The sequence below is a fragment of the Mesoplodon bidens genome (assembly GCF_964165515.1).
Source record: "Mesoplodon bidens genome assembly, chromosome: 17".
NCBI classification, from domain to species: Eukaryota; Metazoa; Chordata; class Mammalia; order Artiodactyla; family Ziphiidae; genus Mesoplodon; species Mesoplodon bidens.
Window position 1 is genome coordinate 9,271,463 of NC_138174.1, and position 19,807 is coordinate 9,291,269.

General features: G+C 34.8%; 1 protein-coding gene across 6 annotated transcripts in view; it reads left to right on the plus strand.

The window, feature by feature from the left end:
* PDS5B (PDS5 cohesin associated factor B) overlaps positions 1 to 19,807 on the plus strand; it is a 200,465-nt gene that overhangs the window by 171,284 nt on the left and 9,374 nt on the right. For 4 of the 6 annotated variants that reach the window (XM_081214717.1, XM_081214719.1, XM_081214722.1 and 1 more), the window contains exons 25-31: positions 7,336 to 7,540; positions 9,876 to 9,990; positions 11,779 to 11,911; positions 12,246 to 12,365; positions 13,599 to 13,661; positions 14,235 to 14,380; positions 16,378 to 16,483. In XM_081214717.1, the coding sequence (XP_081070843.1) occupies positions 7,336 to 7,540; positions 9,876 to 9,990; positions 11,779 to 11,911; positions 12,246 to 12,365; positions 13,599 to 13,661; positions 14,235 to 14,380; positions 16,378 to 16,483 (888 nt within the window). The remainder of the gene's footprint in view (positions 1 to 7,335; positions 7,541 to 9,875; positions 9,991 to 11,778; positions 11,912 to 12,245; positions 12,366 to 13,598; positions 13,662 to 14,234; positions 14,381 to 16,377; positions 16,484 to 19,807) is intronic. The other 2 variants (XM_081214720.1, XM_081214721.1) reach the window with 1 other exon arrangement.

Consider the following 19,807-nt stretch of genomic DNA (forward strand, 5'->3'; position numbering starts at 1 on the left):
ACTCCAGGTCCATCCACCTTACTACAAATAACTCAATTTCGTTTCTTTTTATGGCTGAGTAATATTCCATTGTATATATGTGCCACATCTTGTTTACCCATTCATCTGTCAGTGGACAATTAGGTTGCTTCCATGTCCTGGCTATTGTAAATAGAGCTGCAATGAACATTGTGGTACCTGACTCTTGGTATTATGGTTTTCTCAGGGTATATGCCCAGTAGTGGGATTGCTGGGTCGTATGGTAGTTCTATTTTTAGTTTTTTAAGGAACCTCCATACTGTTCTCCATAGTGGCTGTATCAATTTACACTCCCACCAACAGTGCAAGAGGGTTCCCTTTTCTCCACACCCTCTCCAGCATTTATTGTTTGTAGATTTTTTAATGATGGCCGTTCTGACTGGTATGAGGTGATACCTCATTGTAGTTTTGATTTGCATTTCTCTAATGATTAGTGATGTTGAGCATCCTTTCATGTGTTTGTTGGCAATCTTTGGAGAAATGTCTGTTTAGGTCTTCTGCCCATTTTTGGATTGGGCTGTTTGTTTTTTTGATATTGAACTGCATGAGCTGCTTGTAAATTTTGGAGATTAATCCTTTGTCAGTTGCTTCATTTGCAAATATTTTCTCCCATTCTGAGGGTTGTCTTCTCGTCTTGTTTATGGTTTCTTTTGCTGTGCAAAAGCTTTCAAGTTTCATTAGGTTCCATTTGTTTATTCCATTTGTTTATTTTTGTGTTTATTTCCATTTCTCGTATGGAAACACAAAAGACCCCGAATAGCCAAAGCAATCTTGAGAAAGAAAAAGTGCTGCAAGTATTGATTTGGGTTTACAAATAAATTTTAGTGAGTTGGTGAATTCACAAATTTGTAATGTGTGAATAATAAGGATTGAATGGATTTAGTTCTTAAAAGGAAGGAAAATATATAGAAACGTATAGTTTTATGAAGACGTGGTAGAGGTTAACTTTAGGGCAGAAGCATTTCTTATTACTGAGTGAATTAGAATTTCAAGTTATTAACAGTGATACTAATGAATTCATATTCCAGTCTTGCAGATTTCATATTAGAGTACCATAATATTTGAACTCTATAACTTTACAAGTTTTCAGCATCATTGAGAAAATTAAAGAAAAAGGACTTCTATAGTAATAAATATGATATTCCAATATGAGTTTTTCATAATTTGGTTATTTTACACTTGATTTTCCTGTTCTTTTCCAAGCAGTCTTATGTATAAGAATTTGGTACTTTTTAGGGATACTTGCAATTTTTCTCTCCATTCTCTGCTTCCTTCTACTGCTTTTTAAAAAATTGCTGCTTAGGTATAACCCTTAGACATAAACAGTCATCTGTTTTTTTAATTGTAATTATTTTATCACTTTATAGTACTTCAGTGTTTAAAACAGCTATTCCAAATTCTGTTTGTTATGATTTGTTTTAGTTTTTGCTGTTGTTATTCAGATATTAGACTAAACAATAGCAGAAATGAGATTTTGCGGAGTCCATAATTTCCTGGTTTAGTTTTCCCCCTTTAATTTGGAGATAATCTTATTTTTCAATAAAATGAAAATTGTTTAAAAGTATATATTAAATTACTCAGAAAACAAACTATGTAATTATTTTTTCAAATTGGTAGTACTTGCAGTCCATTGAGTTGTTGGATTCTTGGTCTGGTATTTCTTAGGGTATTGGTGTTGTCGGTTGTGAAGTAGAAATTTGTTTTTTAAAGGGATGTATGAAAATATGTTAAAAGAGTGGGCTTTGTTTGAAACTCGCTGTGTGTAGTAAGTATGTTCAGATCATTAGTTAAATGTCTACTACGTGCAAAAAGCATCCACACTTGCGTCTTTCTTTCTAGAGACTTTCTTTTCTAGCACACTATTTGTTTTATGTTACTATCTCAATCACCAGATTCCTAGTAGGTCAAAGTTCAGATTACCTAAGTTTAAAGATTGTTTTGGGGCTTCCCTGGTGGCGCAGTGGTTGAGAGTCCGCCTGCCAATGCAGGGGACCCGGGTTCGTGCCATGGTCTGGGAGGATCCCACATGCCGCGGAGCGGCTGGGCCCGTGAGCCATGGCCGCTGAGCCTGTGCGTCTGGAGCCTGTGGTCCACAATGGGAGAGGCCACAACAGTGAGAGGCCCGCTACTGCAAAAAAATAATAATAAATAAAGATTGTTTTGAAATTCTGACTGTGGAACATGTGTTAATGGTTCAGAGTTAATTATTAGCACATTTTCACAACTTACAAACATGAAATTACCCTATCCTATGCAAAACTTTTTCCTAATTCTGCTTTTCCTTTAAACCACATGCTTGTCTCTTCTTTTTAAACCTCCAAATCTCAAGAAAGAGTAATCTGTATCTTTGTCTCTCTGATCCTCTCACTCCTCACTACTCATATTTTGCCATTTGCCTTCACTGTTTTCCAAAAATGGTCTAATTAAGTCCCCCAATCCAATGATCTTAATTTTTTTTTTTTTTTTTTTTTCTGTACGCAGGCCTCTCACTGCTGTGGCCTCTCCCGTTGCGGAGCATAGGCTCCGGACGCGCAGGCTCAGTGGCGATGGCTCACAGGCCCAGCCGCTCAGCGGCATGTGGGATCTTCCCGGACTGGGGCACGAACCCTTGTCCCCTGCATTGGCAGGCGGACTCTCAACCACTGCGCCACCAGGGAAGCCCCAATGATCTTAATATTTATTATACATGTCCTTTTTGCATCATTTGACACAGCTCATTGCACCTTTATTCTTGAAACGCTCTTCTTTGTTTTTTGTCTCCTGATCTTTGTCATGCTTCTCGACTATGTTTTCTGGCCCTTCTCAAGTTTCTGGTCCCACTTCCAGTGCTAAACAGAAATTTCAGACTTTCATGTTCTGTGAACGTAAGCCTGAATCTTTCCCTAATCTATTCTTTCCTGACATGCAGAGAGCCTCAATAAGCATTAAATAAAACTGGTTGGCATTTCTTAGACCTAAAATCATGATTTATATTTTACTATTTGCTTGTAGTTACACCTTGTTGCAAAAGTACAGATAATTCTGTCCTTTGATATCTATTATATCTCTTTTCATTCATATCTTTTTTTTTTTTTTTTTTTTTGCGGTACGCGGGCTTCTCACTGTTGTGGCCTCTCCCATTGCGGAGCACAGGCTCTGGACACGCTTGCTCAGCGGCCATGGCTCACGGGCCTAGCCGCTCTAAGGCATGTGGGATCTTCCCAGACCGGGGCACGGACCCGCGTCCCCTGCATCGGCAGGCGGACTCTCAACCACTGCGCCACCAGGGAAGCCCCCATTCATATCTTCTTAACCATTCTTACTGCTGTACCCATCATTAGCTCTCAACTATGCTATTCTCTGTAGTTGGTTAAATTTCCCTATGACAGTGCTGATCATGTTATTCCCCTGATCAAAAATATTTAGGCGCTTACACTCGTAAGAAAGAAAAAAATCGCATATATTTTACATTGCCATTCAAGCCCTTCTAATATTTGGACCCAAATATACATTTAAAAATTCTGTTTAGCACACTGCCCTTTACCCATGCTTATTTCAATGAAGCCAAACATTTTTTTCTTTTTTGTACCTGTGGTTTGCTGCCTCTAATTTTGTTTTCACCCTCTCATTTCTACACATCCAAATTCAACCCTTTCTGCAAATCAAGGCTCAGGCACAGCCTTCTCCACACAACTTGCTCTTATTCTTACAGCTACAGATTTTACATATAGTCCTCTGGTACATACATGCATTGTGCTTAGTTATGTACCTATGGTTTATTTCTCTTTGCTTGAGTTGAGATCTTTAAAGGCAATATTGTGTCTCAGTGACCTTTGTCATGTATTTGAATAGAAAGTAAATAAAGAGGAATAGAAATTCAATAATAATAAAATTATTTAATAATTACTTAGGTATTTTAGAATTTGAATGCAATTCATGAAAATTTGCTGTGTACTGCTATGTGCTATGCATTGTTCTAGGTTCTGTAAATGCAAAGATGAGTCATGGCTACAGCCCTCAAGAAGATAACCTTTTAGGAGAACAGAAAATATAAATAAGCGTTGATAACACAGTGCAGTACACAGAGTAATTGAACTATTTGCAAGATACTAGAAGTAGCTCTGAGGATAATTTATACTTAAAAAGTACACTTTGCTGTACAGCAGAAATTAATACAACATTGTAAATCAACTATATTTCAGTTTGAAAAAGGACATTAAAATTTAATTTAAGATGCAGGCTAAAATTAATTTCTTAGTAGTGAATAAAAGCTTTGATCAGAACTTTATCCTTGCAAAAAATATTTTGTAGTATTAGACACCATCTTCTTTAGACACCATCTTCTTTATGTTGAACCAATTATTGGTTATAAGTATAACCATGATAGTATGAAGTGTGCTTTTTTGAGAGTGTATTTTTCCTGATAAAAATTGTATCACTCTATCCTTTACTTCACATGCTTTTATAACCTAGTCAAAAGGGTAAATCTTTACTTCACATTTTTTAATAACCTAGTCAAAAGGATAAATCTGTCCTTCATATTTTTTTTATAACCTAACGAAAAGGGTAAATCTTTGCCAAAAACAAAAAACAAACATTGGAAGACTTCCTCAGTTCCCAGGAGCACATCTTTTCATCTTTATTCACATGATTCTCTTTTGATGTACATACTGTATCATCATCGTGGTCAATTTTCTAATCTTTTGTTGTTAAATGTGTCAGTTGCCAGGCATGATTTGACAGTTCTTTTCTAACATCACTTTTTGAAACTCTCCTACCTTTGCTATGATTCACAATTGACTTTGTAATGAATTTGCATTGTACTGTTGGATCCTCGATGATTAATGAGAGAATGACATGATCTATCCCCCTAGTGTATCTAACTAGGGGATAGGGATGGGTGAGGGATGTTTGAGTGCTATTCAGTGTTTTTGTTGTTTGCTTTATTGAAGTATATTTGATTTATAATATTGTGTTAGTTTCAGGTGTAACCAGCTTAGTGATTGAGGTTGACTTTTGCAGATTATATTCCACTATATAGATTATTACAAGATATTAGGTATAATTCCCTGTGCTATACAGTAAATCCTTATTCCTTTTCTATTTTATGTATAGTACTTTGTATCTATTAATCCCATACTCCTAATTTGTTCCTCTCCCTCTTGTTTAATATTTTAATGAATGGTCTGTTCATTTGTGAATATATTTGTGATATATTGACTTTTACTTACACAGTTTGTAATTGGGTATTTTTATAATAAATAATTGAATAATGAAAATTCCTCTCCCTATAAGAGTAATACTGAGGAAGTAATGAGATAAGTTTAACTTCCTTTTGTGGATTATGAGGGTAGATAATAGACAATATTTCTGTGAAAGCTTGACTACTTCTTTTTTCTAATTGAAGTATAGTTGATTTACAGTGTTGTGGTAATGTATGCTGTACAGCAAAGTGATTCAGGTGTGTGTGTGTCTGTATGTTCTTTTTTATATTCTTTTCCATGATGGTTTATCACAGGATATTGAATATAGTTCCCTGTGCTCTACAGTAGGACCTTGTTGTTTTTCCATTCTATATGTAATAGTTTACGTCTGCTAACCCCAAGCTCCCACTCCATCCCTCCCCCACCCCACTTTTTCCTGGGCATATGTCCGGAAAAGATAAAAACTCTGATAGAAGATATGTTTTTTTTTTTTTTCTTTTTGCGGTATGCGGGCCTCTCACTGTTGTGGCCCCTCCCGTTGCGGAGCACAGGCTCCGGACGCGCAGGCTCAGCGGCCATGGCTCACGGGCCCAGCCGCTCCGCGGCATATGGGATCCCCCCAGACCGGGGCACGAACCTGTATCCCCTGCATCGGCAGGCGGACTCTCAACCACTGCGCCACCAGGGAGGCCCTAGAAGATATGTTTTATATATATATATATGTACAGTGGAATATTAGCCATAAAAAAGAATGAAATTATTATTGTATCATTCTTTTTATGGCTGAGTAGTATTCCATTGTATATATGTACCACATCTTTATCCATTCATCTGTTGATGGACATTTAAGTTGTTTCCATATCTTGGCTATTGTGTATAGTGCTGTTATGAATAAAGGGGTGCCTGTATCTTTTTGAATTATAGTTTTGTCCAGGTATATTCCCAGGAGTGGGATTGCTGGATCATATGGCAACTATGTTTTTAGTTTTTTTGAGGAACCTCTATACTGTTTTCCATAGTGGCTGCACTTGACTACTTTTTTAAAAGTGGGTATTTGGTATTGTAATAAACTGAAGTTTAAGTTAAATGAAAGAAGATACCCAAAATAGGGATTTAATGATAAGGGCAAGATGTTATGACCTAGGTTTCAAAGAAAAACAAAATTTATATTCTCAATACAAGAAATAAACATAAAGTTGCAATAATATGAAACATACTACATGTTATGTTCATTGGTGGAGTGTTAGGTGTAATAATGAAAGTCTTTTTATGTCATAGAAGGTCTTTGTATGTCTCATATATGGCTCAAAAGTCATATGAGCTTTTCCCTGTAGTTTAGAAAAAATTCCCATAATCTGTGTACCAGATATCGTGCTAGGTTTAGAGGCACAAAGAAAAATAAAGGCGTCGTTCTCATCTTCAAGGAACAGCACTGGGTAAGACAGATAAACCAGTTGTTTTCATACTGTATACTAAAGGCTATGGTGGAAATATGCAGAGTGCTAAGGGAGCCAGAAGTGGATGCAGGATACAGATTCCACAGTGATTTCTGAAAGATACAGGAGCTGTCGTTAAAGATGAGGACTAGGAGAGTGGAGGTGGGTGGTCTAGGAGAGTGAGTAGTGCGCAGAAAGCCGGCACAGTGGCAATGAACAGATTGGTTCATTTATAGAACTAAAAGTAATGTGATGTTTCTGAAATTAGTAACTCCTGTCTTCAGAATTGTCCATTTTAATCTGAATAGTTTTTTATATGATAGGACTAAAATATATAAATTGGACAGTTTTATCTTGCTCAGCAAATGAAAAAGCTAAATATTAGATAGTGTTCAAACTTTTTTTTTACATATCTCATTTATTTAAGTTAGGATGGATTAATATTTACTAGTGTTACCTGTTTTAAGATTACATTCAAATATGTTCTAACACCAGGTAGCTGGTAGTTATTAGGGTCCAGGTGATCACTCCAGCCTTGATATTAACTTATCACATCTCAGTCTTGTGAACAGAAGCAGTGATTGTGGGTAAACTTGCTATGTTTACCCTTCTGGTTACTTGATCTAGCGAATTTCATATCTAAAGTTGTTACTCTTTGGTACCATGTGGATAATATGTTGAATAATTGTGTCTTTCAGGATGAATGCTATCAAGTAAGACAAGTGTTTGCTCAGAAACTGCACAAAGGTCTTTCCCGATTACGGCTTCCACTTGAGTATATGGCAATTTGTGCACTTTGTGCAAAAGATCCTGTAAAAGAAAGAAGAGCTCATGCCAGGCAGTGTCTGGTAAAAAATATCAATGTGAGACGCGAGTATCTGAAACAGCATGCAGCTGTTAGTGGTAAGCGTATATGAAAATGAAAAGTGTACATTCCCATCCTGCCAGTTTCAGTTTTATAGACACAAAATGATGTTACTGTTATTTATTATATTCTAATTTGCCCTCATTAAATAAGAAGTTGTTACTGTTTTTCAGTAGCAGCTTTTCCTTTTCATAGGTCATTTTAAAATATAAATGCATGGGTATTTAAATATCAACCCATAGCTCTTTATGCAACTGACTAAAAGGCCAAGGGAAAAAAATCAGTGACTTTGGAGGTAAATAAAACAGTAAGCGGTACATTTATGTAGATTGTCTAAGTACTATCTTTTAGTTTAAAAAAGTACAGGTCTTTGATCTTTATTGGTTGCCCTCACCTGTAGCTGACATTAATAGCAGGTTCCTGTGTGCCTTTTTAAAATCTGCTCACTTTACCCCATCCACACTATTAGTTTTTGTGCCCCTCTGACTTCTGTGACTTGATCAACAGCATTAAAATCCATCCAGTTATGCAAGTCAGAAATCAGAGGCATTCTTCACGCCTTCTTTTTTCCTCCCATTGGTCACTAAATCCTCTTAATTCTTCTTCTGGATATCTTGAATATTTCTCCTCAACTCTCCTACACTGCTATATTTCACTTGGATTATTTTATATACTCCTAACTAACTCCCTGTTGTAAATGTTCCCCTGCCTCTGACCCACCTCCAGCTGTGCCACACCACTGTCAAAATTATCTTTCTAGAACAGATCAGATCACATCACTTCCTTGCTTGAAACCCTTGTCGATTCCTTACTGCTCATAGGATCAAGTTGAAGCTCATTAGCATGGCCCTTTATAGTTCACTCTCAGCCTGAGTTTTACGCTTTCTCTCTAGCTACTCCTGACTATAAATTCTGTGCTCATTGTACTCTGGATTATTTGAAATTCGTACAGCCATCTGTTTTCTCTGTTGTCAACTCTGTCTGGAAACTGCATCCCCCTTCTGTCCAAACAGATAAACAAACAAAACCAAGGAGAAGGGTTTGCCCCTTTTGAATCCTTTAAAATACAGTTTTGGTGTTGCCTCATCACTAGGACCCTCTTTCTTTCTGTTCCTACCTCACCTTAGAAAAAATGAGGGCTCTGGAGTCAAGTCCCACCACTGCCGTTTACTGGTTGTGTTTGGGCGGGTTACTTGCGCAATCTGAGCTTTAGTTTCCTTTTTGTAAGACTGGTATAGTTTTACTCATAGCTTATGGTGGTTATGATTATGATGAAAAAGTTATGTGTATAAAGCACCTGGCATAATGCATGGTCCAAAGAAGTACTCAGTAGTTGTTAGCTATTCTTATTTTAGGGCACTCTCCACATTGAAGTATAGCTTCTGTCCTGTCCATGCTTTAGTGTGAGGTTTTTATCTAGTCTTATGCATCTTTATATTTAAAATAGTAAGCCCCAATAAAAATAGAAGGCCTGGAAAAGAGTAAGCACTCAATAAATGTTTGACAGACTTTTTCACTGACTTTTGAACCTTGTTACTTTTTTCTTCTATACCTACCTTGAAATGAATGATATTACACACAAACTTATTCTCTTTGAGTTCAGCAATAGAAATAAAGAAAACTTGGTGCCTTATTGACACATGCATTATTATACTCTAGATTGAACATCTGATTTAAAATTTTGAGAGTAGGAAATATAAAAAGAATTGTTCAGAGTATGAATCCTGGTCTTTTGAGTAACCTTTATTAAAACTAGTTAGGACTTCCATTCTACCTCTAATGGAATATGCTGATCTCAGTCAAAATATTAACATATTTGAATTTAAACTAAAAAGATGTTTGTTATTTAAAATGCCCTAGAAACAATGTCTATTCCTTTATATCTGTTCTTATGTTACAAATAATATCAAATAGTATCAACCGTTACTTCCTGTTTTTGTGTCATACTAACTGAAAAATTTACTAGTTTTTTTCATTTTGCTATGCAGCTTACAAGGGAGTGTTGAACATAGAGTTACTAATAATAAGAAAAATAGATCGTATGTTCCTTAGTCTTGAATATAGTTTGGGTCACTTTTTCCCATATCTATTGAAAATTGAAATATTTGTCTTTGTAGCCTCAGCACATGGTGCATTTAGTAGGCAAATCAATATTGGCCATGATGGATGAATGAATAAACTTTAATTTATGATGTACCTCAACACTGGACATTTCAATATATTTTTCTTCCAGTCATATTGTGGTAAACTATTGGGATGCAGGAAGCATAGTATCAGAGAGAGAGAGAAAGAGAATGAGTAAGATTTGGTTTTCTAACCTGGCTGTTTTTGTTTTGTTTTGTTTTGTTTTTTCTTTTTCTTTTTCTTTTTCAGAAAAATTATTGTCTCTTCTACCCGAGTATGTTGTTCCATATACAATTCACCTTTTGGCACATGACCCAGATTATGTCAAAGTACAGGATATTGAACAACTTAAAGATGTTAAAGAGTAAGACTTTTTCCATCCCATTTTCATATTTTCTGAAAGTTTTTTCCCTTTCTTGCTGATAATGGAATCTCAGTTATAATTAGTATATTAAATTTATTTCATTTCTTAGGAGTTTAAGGTTCTTTACCTTATTTGTTCTCTTATTTTTCTTTTTTCATACCATCTCTTCATGTTTCATTTCTTATATAATTTCCCTAAACAACTTTGCATAATTACTGTATTACTGACATATTTCTCTACCAGTCTGGCATTTCTTTTTTATTGAAGCAACCCATTAAGAGTTTCCATTCCAGTTCTTATCTTTTCCTACTTTCTTCTGAAACACTGTATAGATTTTCATGTGGGGAGAATTAATATTCTCTTTTATTCACATAGTAAGCACATTTTCTTTGCAGTTACTATCTTCCTCTATAAGGAATAGAGAATAGTCTAATTTAATAATGGGCCAAGTTGATAACCAGGCAACTGATCCCACTTACTACTTCATTAGTGATTCTCTAATTAAAGTTTATGACAGTTAACAGTTCTTTCAAAGATTCTTGTTGAGAGGCCAGAAGACTGTATATGCCTGGGTGTGGGATAGGGGAATATAACGGTATTTAGAGAAGTCTTTGTAAGACTACCAGAGTTCTTTAAAATATGGATGAGACCCTGTTACTGTTACAATAAAGAATGACCTTTGTGGTTTTGAATAAATTAATTTCTTATGCCTTTAGCTTCTCATTAAAGGAAAATAACTCTTGGTTTCTTGATTCATAGAAATATTTTATAGTTAAATATTTGAGGTGCTTCAAGAGAATAAAATTAAATTATTGATAACTTTCTCATGACAAGAGAAAAAGATTTTACCCTCTTTTTGCCACAGTTTCTATTTTTAAAAAATAACCAGTTAGTTTTCCCAAAATGAATTCTGTGTTAGAGTGATTATATAACTAATGACAACTTTTAGCCACTCCTCCTCTCAGAACACATTAGTTTTTGAAATAGATAAAATATTCTTTGGAATTTACTAAACATTTTGGGCGGTATTTGTAAATAGCCCTACTACAGCCATGAGTGATCTCCATTCCAGCAGAGAGCCACACCAGAAGAACTTATCCTGTGCCTGAGGTCTCAAAGGTTACTTTTTTCCCTTCTAGAATGATACCTTGTTTCACATTTCTCTCTTCTCCCATTTTCTCCTCTGTGCTCTCCCTCTGTCCCATTCTGTCTACATAACACAGAGACAAAACAATTTCAGGTTTTTCTTGAGTAGAATTTAATGTAGTTAACTTTAAAACTGAGGTACTGAAACTTTCTTTTATTTTTTTCTTTATTTAAGCAAAAACAGTATGTAGAGTTGTCAGCCATGACTTTTTCCTCAGATTTATTGATGAAGATTCTTACCATTGAGTAAGGTGGTTAGATTTTCTTGAAGACTTCCATTCAGGACTACAGTCAGTCTTGAATATTTGAGGCTTCACTTTATCTATGGCCCAGTTATTCCTTTAGGCAGTCTTCCCTTCCTGTCATAGCCAGGGATTAAGATCACTTCATTCTTTGCACCATTTCTGTTTCTTTTTAACCTGCCTCCCTAGGAAAGTTAGTGAGACTTTGAGATGGGGTATTACGAACTCGCACGTACATTGCCGATACGTTGTGATATGTATGTGACATATTTTTTTTTCTCTATTGATGTACAGCTGTTTCTTTTTAATTTTTCCTGCTCCTGGAGTTCATTGTATTTATATTTAGAATTATATCTATATTTAACAGTGAATTTTTTCTTTTTTTCTTGGTATTTTTTAGGTGTCTTTGGTTTGTTCTGGAAATATTAATGGCTAAAAATGAAAATAACAGTCATGCATTTATCAGAAAGATGGTAGAAAATATTAAACAAACAAAAGATGCTCAAGGACCAGATGATGCAAAAATGAATGAAGTATGTAATTCTTTGTAAATAGTTATGATTCCATGTTGATTTCAAGCATTTGAATATAGGGTATGAAACTTCTGTAGACAACATCAGTCTTTTCTGTTAGTAGTATAATAAATAGTAGTATTCATATTAGTAGTAATTAGACTTACTAACATCGAATTAATATAGAATTAGTAGTAATGCTGTTACTAGTAGACTAATGAAAATAGAGTAAGTCTTTTAACTTACACCTTTGTCCTGAAAACTACATGCTAAATGCATGCTCTAGAATTACTCCTAATTCTCAGAGTCTAGGATACTGATTTAAGTACCTAATTTTCTTTTAATACCATTGCAGAAACTGTATACTGTGTGTGATGTTGCCATGAATATCATCATGTCAAAAAGCACCACATACAGTTTGGAATCTCCTAAAGACCCAGTACTACCAGCTCGTTTTTTCACCCAACCTGACAAGGTAGTTATTTTAGGATTTGTTTGTATAAGTTGAAATAAAATATATTCTCAGCACTAGGTTGTGGGAAGATCACGAAGAATCAGTATCAAGAAGTGACCCACTACTAATGTCATGAAAAGGTTGCCATGAGTCTTAACAGTGTGGTTCAAGACCAGAATATGGGCCAAACTAGAGGACACAAATAGGTCCCGAGATGAGTTAGGATGATGTAGAGTTTGTATTCCAAGTTTTATGCTAGTCTAAGAGCACAGGCAAAAATGTGATCAAAGCTTGTAAATCTATGAGATAATGGCCATTGATCCAAAATGGGAAGGAGAATGCTGATAGAGATAGTCTGAAGTTATAAGCCCTTGAGATTTCTAACTGGTATGAGGAAACAAGCAGAGAACTGACACTAAACAGGCCCAAGACCCTGGGAACACTACAGGGATGTTCCCAAACCACTCTCAGAAAACTCAAGTATTGTATGATACTAAAAAAGGTGTTTTTTAGAATCTCTCTTGGAGTTTTATAGTTCATCTAAGCCTGTTAAAGTAACTGAGAGGAAACAGCCACTACCTTTTTCTTTTTTTTTAAAGCAAAATACCGGTTAACGTCTTACCCAGTGTACAGAGATCAGAACAGTCCTGTAAGTTCACCCAATAAAAGGGACTGTCTGCTTTTAAGCATTCACCTTTTTGTGATTAAGATAATAGGAGTGGGCTTCCCTGGTGGCGCAGTGGTTGAGAGTCTGCCTGCCGATGCAGGGAATACGGGTTCGTGCCCCGGTCCGGGAAGATCCCACATGCCACGGAGCGGCTGGGCCCGTGAGCCATGGCCGCTGAGCCTGCGCGTCCGGAGCCTGTGCTCTGCAACGGGAGAGCCACAACAGTGAGAGGCCTGCGTAACGCAAAAAAAAAAAAAAAGATAATAGGAGTATATGAGGTCTCTTCCCTGGAGAGTATTATTACATAAGCATGTGTTTGCTGATGAGCTCTTAGAGTTCTAGCATGTTAGAGCTCAAATATGTTGTGTTAGTACTAGAATTAGTACGAGGTTAGTTTAAGCTTATTACAGCATTTAAGATCAGTGACTAAAATTTTGTGTTTCAACTGACTATTTAGTTTAAACAAATATGTATTTTATAATGTACTTTAAAACAAAAGCTGCTCTATGCTTTGTTGGCTTTTGCATCACCTTGTAGATACAGTGCTTCAGTAGTCATTGACTATTATTTTTTTCCCTTGTTTGTAGAACTTCAGTAACACCAAAAATTATCTGCCTCCAGAAATGAAATCGTTTTTCACTCCTGGAAAAGTATGTTTTGAAAATTGTTTTAATTTTTATGTGGTAGTTTATTTTAGTGTGACTGTTGGCATAATTATATTATTTAGTATTTCTTTAAAAATTGATGCATCAAAAGTATTAGATATCTTCCATTTACTAGTAAGGAATAGTTACATTTACTATATAGATGCAAGCTGAGATATAGAACTTGTTTTTTAGCTTATGGTAAGACCCTGGAGACCTTCTTTCACATATCTTGTCTTGTAATACTAAGATAAAACTATTAAAGTAAAAAGACGTCTTCTTACGTCCTTCCCTGGCAAGAGTCTAATTATCAGTTTTCGGTTTTGACTATACGTTTTATGCGCTTTCACTTCCTATGGAAGCCTTTTACTGCAGATAACTAAGAAACTTAACTATTATTCTGTTTATATAGTTTTATATTTGTTCAATGATATTCAATTTATAATTCTTATTTTGCTTAAGGATAGGCAAGTTTTTCATGATTTATATATGTAAATACTTTGACAGGTGTTATTTATGATTCTTTACATCTAAACTTCTTTTGGTTTTAATCAAATAGATATGCATTTTTCATTTCAGCCTAAAACAACCAATGTTCTAGGAGCTGTTAATAAGCCGCTTTCATCAGCAGGCAAACAATCTCAGACAAAATCATCACGAATGGAAACTGTAAGCAATGCAAGCAGCAGCTCAAATCCAAGCTCTCCTGGAAGAATAAAAGGAAGGTAAGTACATAAGAAATACCATACTTAACATTTAAGGACTCCATCAAGGCTATGAGACCTAAAATAACATAATTTACATTTAATGTCAGTGAATGAAAATCAGTGCATATCTGAACATTCCTATTTTAATACTGGTAGCCATTTACAAGTTAAATGTATTTGCTTACTCATTTAGGTATGTACTCCATCTCAGCCTTTCATATTTTAGGTTGTTGGGGCAATCATTGTTGATAGACATAAGCTAGTTTCCAAACTAAATGTCTAGTTCATCCATACAATGGAATACATAGTCATTAAAAAAATGATGAGGTATGAGGTCATATGAAGACTTTCCACAATATATTATTGAGTGAAAAAGGCAAAGAATAGAACAGTGTAAAGTATTTTTGAATTTTTAAGAAGGGTTTGTATTTTCATTTGCTTGTATACGCATAGAAAATTTTGGAAAGAGTACACAACGTCTTAATAGTGTTTACAATAATCTAGTGTAGGAGGGAGATGATTTTCTGATACGGTTTGAATTTCTTTTACCATGTACACATATAAACTTTTTGTTTAAAAAAATATTTTAAAAACGTACTTTTGAATTATGCTTTGCAGGAGATTTTTTTTTTCTTCTTAAGAAAGAAAAAAGGAAAATAATTCACACTTTAACTGGTTTTAGCATGAGGCTTAGCGTACCATTTGTCAGCAGCAGAGCCTTGTACAAGGCTAAACTGCCACCATTTATTCATTTTGCTAAGTTATTATGAAAGATTACGTTGTCTTTTGCACTATTCATAACCAATCAGTAAAGAAGGGAGGAGACATTCTACAATGTCTTATCAATTTCCTTGTAATGAATAAATTATTAAATGATATATAGTATAATCGAATTAAAACAAAAATTACATCTAAACTTCTTGTTTTTTCTAGATTCCTGTTTTAATGCATATTAGTGGCTGATACCTAAGTGACCCTTCTTCACCTATGTCATTTAGACATTTTTCTACTGGATGGCCTCATATTTAACATGACCAAAAACATTTCCACCAACTCATTTCCTAAATTACTGGCTTTTCTCCTTGAATTCCTGGTTATAATCAAAGATGATCTAATTCACCCATCTATGCTACAAACCTCAAAATTGTCTTTGATTTTTCCCCTGTGCTAATAAGTTTTGCCAGTTATTTTTCTCTACAGTGTTTATTTAATACTCCTCTTTTCTGCTATCATCATATCATTCATTCCCTTTCTTTAATTACTGTAGTATTTGGCTATTTCCCTTTCTTATTCCTCTGTCTATGTATTGTATATCATATCACTGCTAGATAATCTTTTTTAAATGCTACGTTTTCAGGTTATTCCATTGCTTGGAAATCTTAATTGGCTTCCCTTGTTTGTTTTCAAGACCATTATATAGTTTTACCCAGTCCTCATCTCCCATTGTTATTCACAACAAATGACTCGTAGTTTCCCTACTTTACTTTTGGTTAAACTTTCTTTCAGCCTTTGTTGCTTTTTTTCTCCAAATCCCATCGGTTCACTAAGATTCTTTCTAAGGGAATGAACTAGGTGTGTTTGAGAGATCAATTTGGTTGGAGAGTAGGAATGAGAGAATAATGGTCAAGGATGAAGGTGTGAGATACCCAGATTATGTTTGGACTTTGTGGGTAATGTAAGGAATTTGGGTTTGATTTTAAGTAAAACTGGAAGATGTTCTGGAGTCTAGTGGTCTAATTTGTGCTTTAAAAGATTGCCCAGATTATTGGTGGAGAATAGAGGCACTAGAATTGAGGTAGGGAATGCCACTTTGGAGTCAGCTAATAGTAATCTAGGGAAGGGATGAAAAGGGAAGATGATGGAAAATAGCCAAATGGTGTTAAATATACTAAAACGGATTTCTTTTGAAAAGAATGAAACTTCTCCTCATAAAGTTATAAAGCTGTACTAGGGAAAAGGAAAAACTTATAAGGTTATTTGATTGTAGTAACAATTACAAATGTCTATATTAAAAGGCTTGATAGTTCTGAAATGGATCACAGTGAAAATGAAGATTACACAATGTCTTCACCTTTGCCGGGGAAAAAAAGTGACAAGAGAGACGACTCTGATCTTGTAAGGGTGAGATATTTGGTTTGATTTTATAATAAGTACAATAATAATAATTTTTACTATGTAAATAGTCATTTTTACACTGAAACCAGTTAATTTTACTCTCAAGTTTGACATCTGATTTTACTCACAAATTTGAGTTCATAATTATCCTCTACCATGTAATTTAAGTATATTGAACCTCTTGTGTTTCTTGTCATTATAGTAAGCAATCTTTATTCTTTAGAGCTTTGGAATCAAACATGCCAGTTCCATACTCAGAACTGCTTGGCTTTTGTGTTTTTTTTAAACACAGTAAATTTAGGCTTAGCCTTAGAGAAGGAGGCTATAATGAGGGTCCTTAAAGCTTCCTTCATTTTAGTTGATTTCTTGAGCCTTTAATTACTAAATAAGTTTCTAGTAAATGTAGGAAATACTACTGTTTTCATAAAGTCCTTGTTTAGTTTTAAAATCTTAATAGCAATGATATTGATGTGTGTGTGATAGGCATAATTTATAAATGTCATTTGAAGACAAATTTGGTAGTTTTAGTACAGATACAGAATACAGTTATGTATTGCAACACAACCTGATGGCATTAATTGAGCATATTTTGACTTTCGAGGTTAGCTCTAAACATTTCTTGAATAACCCATTAGGTTCCCTGAATGAGTTCCTTTATCAGTGAAGTGTGGATACTTAGCTGGTAAGGTTTATCAGATTAAAGAATTAACCCAAATGAATGGTTATTGCTGCTTTTGTTATAAAGATTAATATTTTTGATTAATGATTATCATAATAATGAAAGTTAATGTGTCTTAATCTACTCGATTAATAGGGACAAAAGGTTATTAATAAAAACATTTGCTTTCTCTGACATAGAACTTGCCCTCCTGCCTTCCACTGGCCCAAGCTTACATATCCTCAAAAGTTTAAATTATTTTCAGTTTTTTTCAGATTTCTCCAGTAATTTATTTTAGCAGATTGTTTCTCTTTCCACTTTAAAAAATTAAAATTCTAAAATTCTTACTAAATCCTAACTATACTATAAATTCGGATTTTTATTGGCTGTTTAAAATTTTCACCCAAACAGAATTAAAAATTGATTGCTTAGCCAGAAAGGAATCCTGTTATCCTGATTTATGGAAGAATCCTTGAGTTGGAAAAGGTATTTATGTCTTCTAGTCCTGCTTCTCACTTAGTGCAGAAATTCCTTCATTATCATTTATGAGAGTTGGTGCTTGAAAATGCCTTAAGTGGAGAGCTTATAATTTCTCTCATTTGTTGGAAACCTCAATTAGGCTACCCATACCTACATATACTGCCTCCTTTCCCTCCCCACTACCCCCTTAATTAGGAAGCATGGTTAATATTTTGCTAGCCTATAAATTCCATATCTAGTTCTACCTTTTGGAGCAATGCAGAATGAAGTCTATTTTTTATAGAACAGTTTTGAATTTCTGAGCTTTTGAGATTTATTTATATAATTAATGAAGGCCTTTGGCTGTCTTTTGTGTAACATTGCATCCGTTTTCAGAAGAACCTTATTAATAAGCTCGTTTCAACTGAAATATTCTCAAAGAGGTGAGCATTATGAGACAGAAGTTCAATTTAAAGACCAATAGATTATGGTGAAAGAGTATCGTCTTTTTTATATACTACGAGCTTCACATTGAAATTTCACTGCAAAGGGATTATTCTTCATATACATTTGTACGGTAATATTTAGTTTTACAAATAACATACTTTCCCCATTTCCTGCTTCTTACCTCAATTTTATACCCCCTCTGTCCTGAAAACAATATGGTACAAAATGAAAAATTAGAGAATATAGTGCTTTAGGAAGCTTAGATTATTTTATGATATTCTCAAGAAAACAGACATTGAATTTTGGGTTTGCAAAAGCAAACCTTTTCCAGAGCATAAATGAATTCAGCCACTTTTTCAGATCTTTGGATGTCAGAATGAATTGTAGCATTTAAAATTGGAGGGTTTAGTTTTAATTTAATATTTCTCTTCCCATCTCTAAGTAATGACAGTTAATTTTTAATTTGTGTACAAAACTCTAGATAAATACTAACAAATTAAAACCAATTATTTATAGGGCTTTATTTTCCCCTAGATTTCAAGGATAATTTAAATGCTAAAAAGAATAAAAAGCAAATCAACATCCCAAATAAAAATACTAACAAGATAATCTCAGATCATGCCAAGCAGACATAAATAAAATTTAGAATTCATTCTTGACAAATATGAACTCTTTGTAAATTAATACTAGAAAGATACTTCATTAACATGCTAAAAGTTTTATCTGTTTAAATCAGTAGTCAGTGATTTAGTCAAAATTATTATTCTTAAAGGCAAAATACTTGAAACATTCTTATTAAAAATCAGGAACAGGGCTTCCCTGGTGGCTCAGTGGTTGAGAGTCTGTCTGCCGATGCAGGGGACACGGGTTCATGCCCTGGTCCGGGAGGATCCCACATGCCGCAGAGCGGCTAGGCCCGTGAGCCATGGCTGCTGAGCCTGCACATCCGGAGCCTGTGCTCCACAACGGGAGAGGCCACAACAGTGAGAGGCCCACGTACTGCAAAAAAAAAAAAAAAAAAATCAGGAACAAAACAACCTGTTATTTAAAATTGTTCTAGAATATTTGACCGGCTCTGAAAGACATTAAATAGGAGCCAAAAGTATGACAATGAAAAAGAAGAGACAAATTTATTTTTATTTTTGTACTCTTAAAAAAAATAAGGGAAGCAGTTGAAAAACTAAGAGTGTAGGCGTATGTATGTATGTATATATGTAACTATGATTTTACTCTGGTAATTTTACTTTATATCAGATGTACACTTGGGGGAAAGGGGATTTACTTTACAACACTGACCATTACAACAACGAAATTAGATAGATGGATCTAAACATAACCTTAAAAAGAGGTAGGGGGAACCTATGTGGAGAAAATACCAAAACTGAGAAACAGAAGAGAGAGAAGACATGCCATATTCCTTCATGGAAAAAATGAGTTAAAAAGATGACAGTTCTTTCTAAATGAAGATATCATTGTAAAATTCCAGTGTGATTTTAAGTCCATGTGGAAGAATAAAATGGATGCAAAAAAGAAGAGTAATAAGATCAGGCCAACCAAACACAAACATACTTAGTTATAATTAGTAAAATATTGCGCTGTTGTTACATTAGCCCAGAAACATTATTATTATTATTTATTATTATTTTTTTTTGCAGTATACGGGCCTCTCACTATTGTGGCCTCTCCCATTGCGGAGCGCAGGCTCTGGATGCGCAGGCTCAGCGGCCATGGCTCATGGGCCTAGCCGCTCTGCAGCATGTGGGATC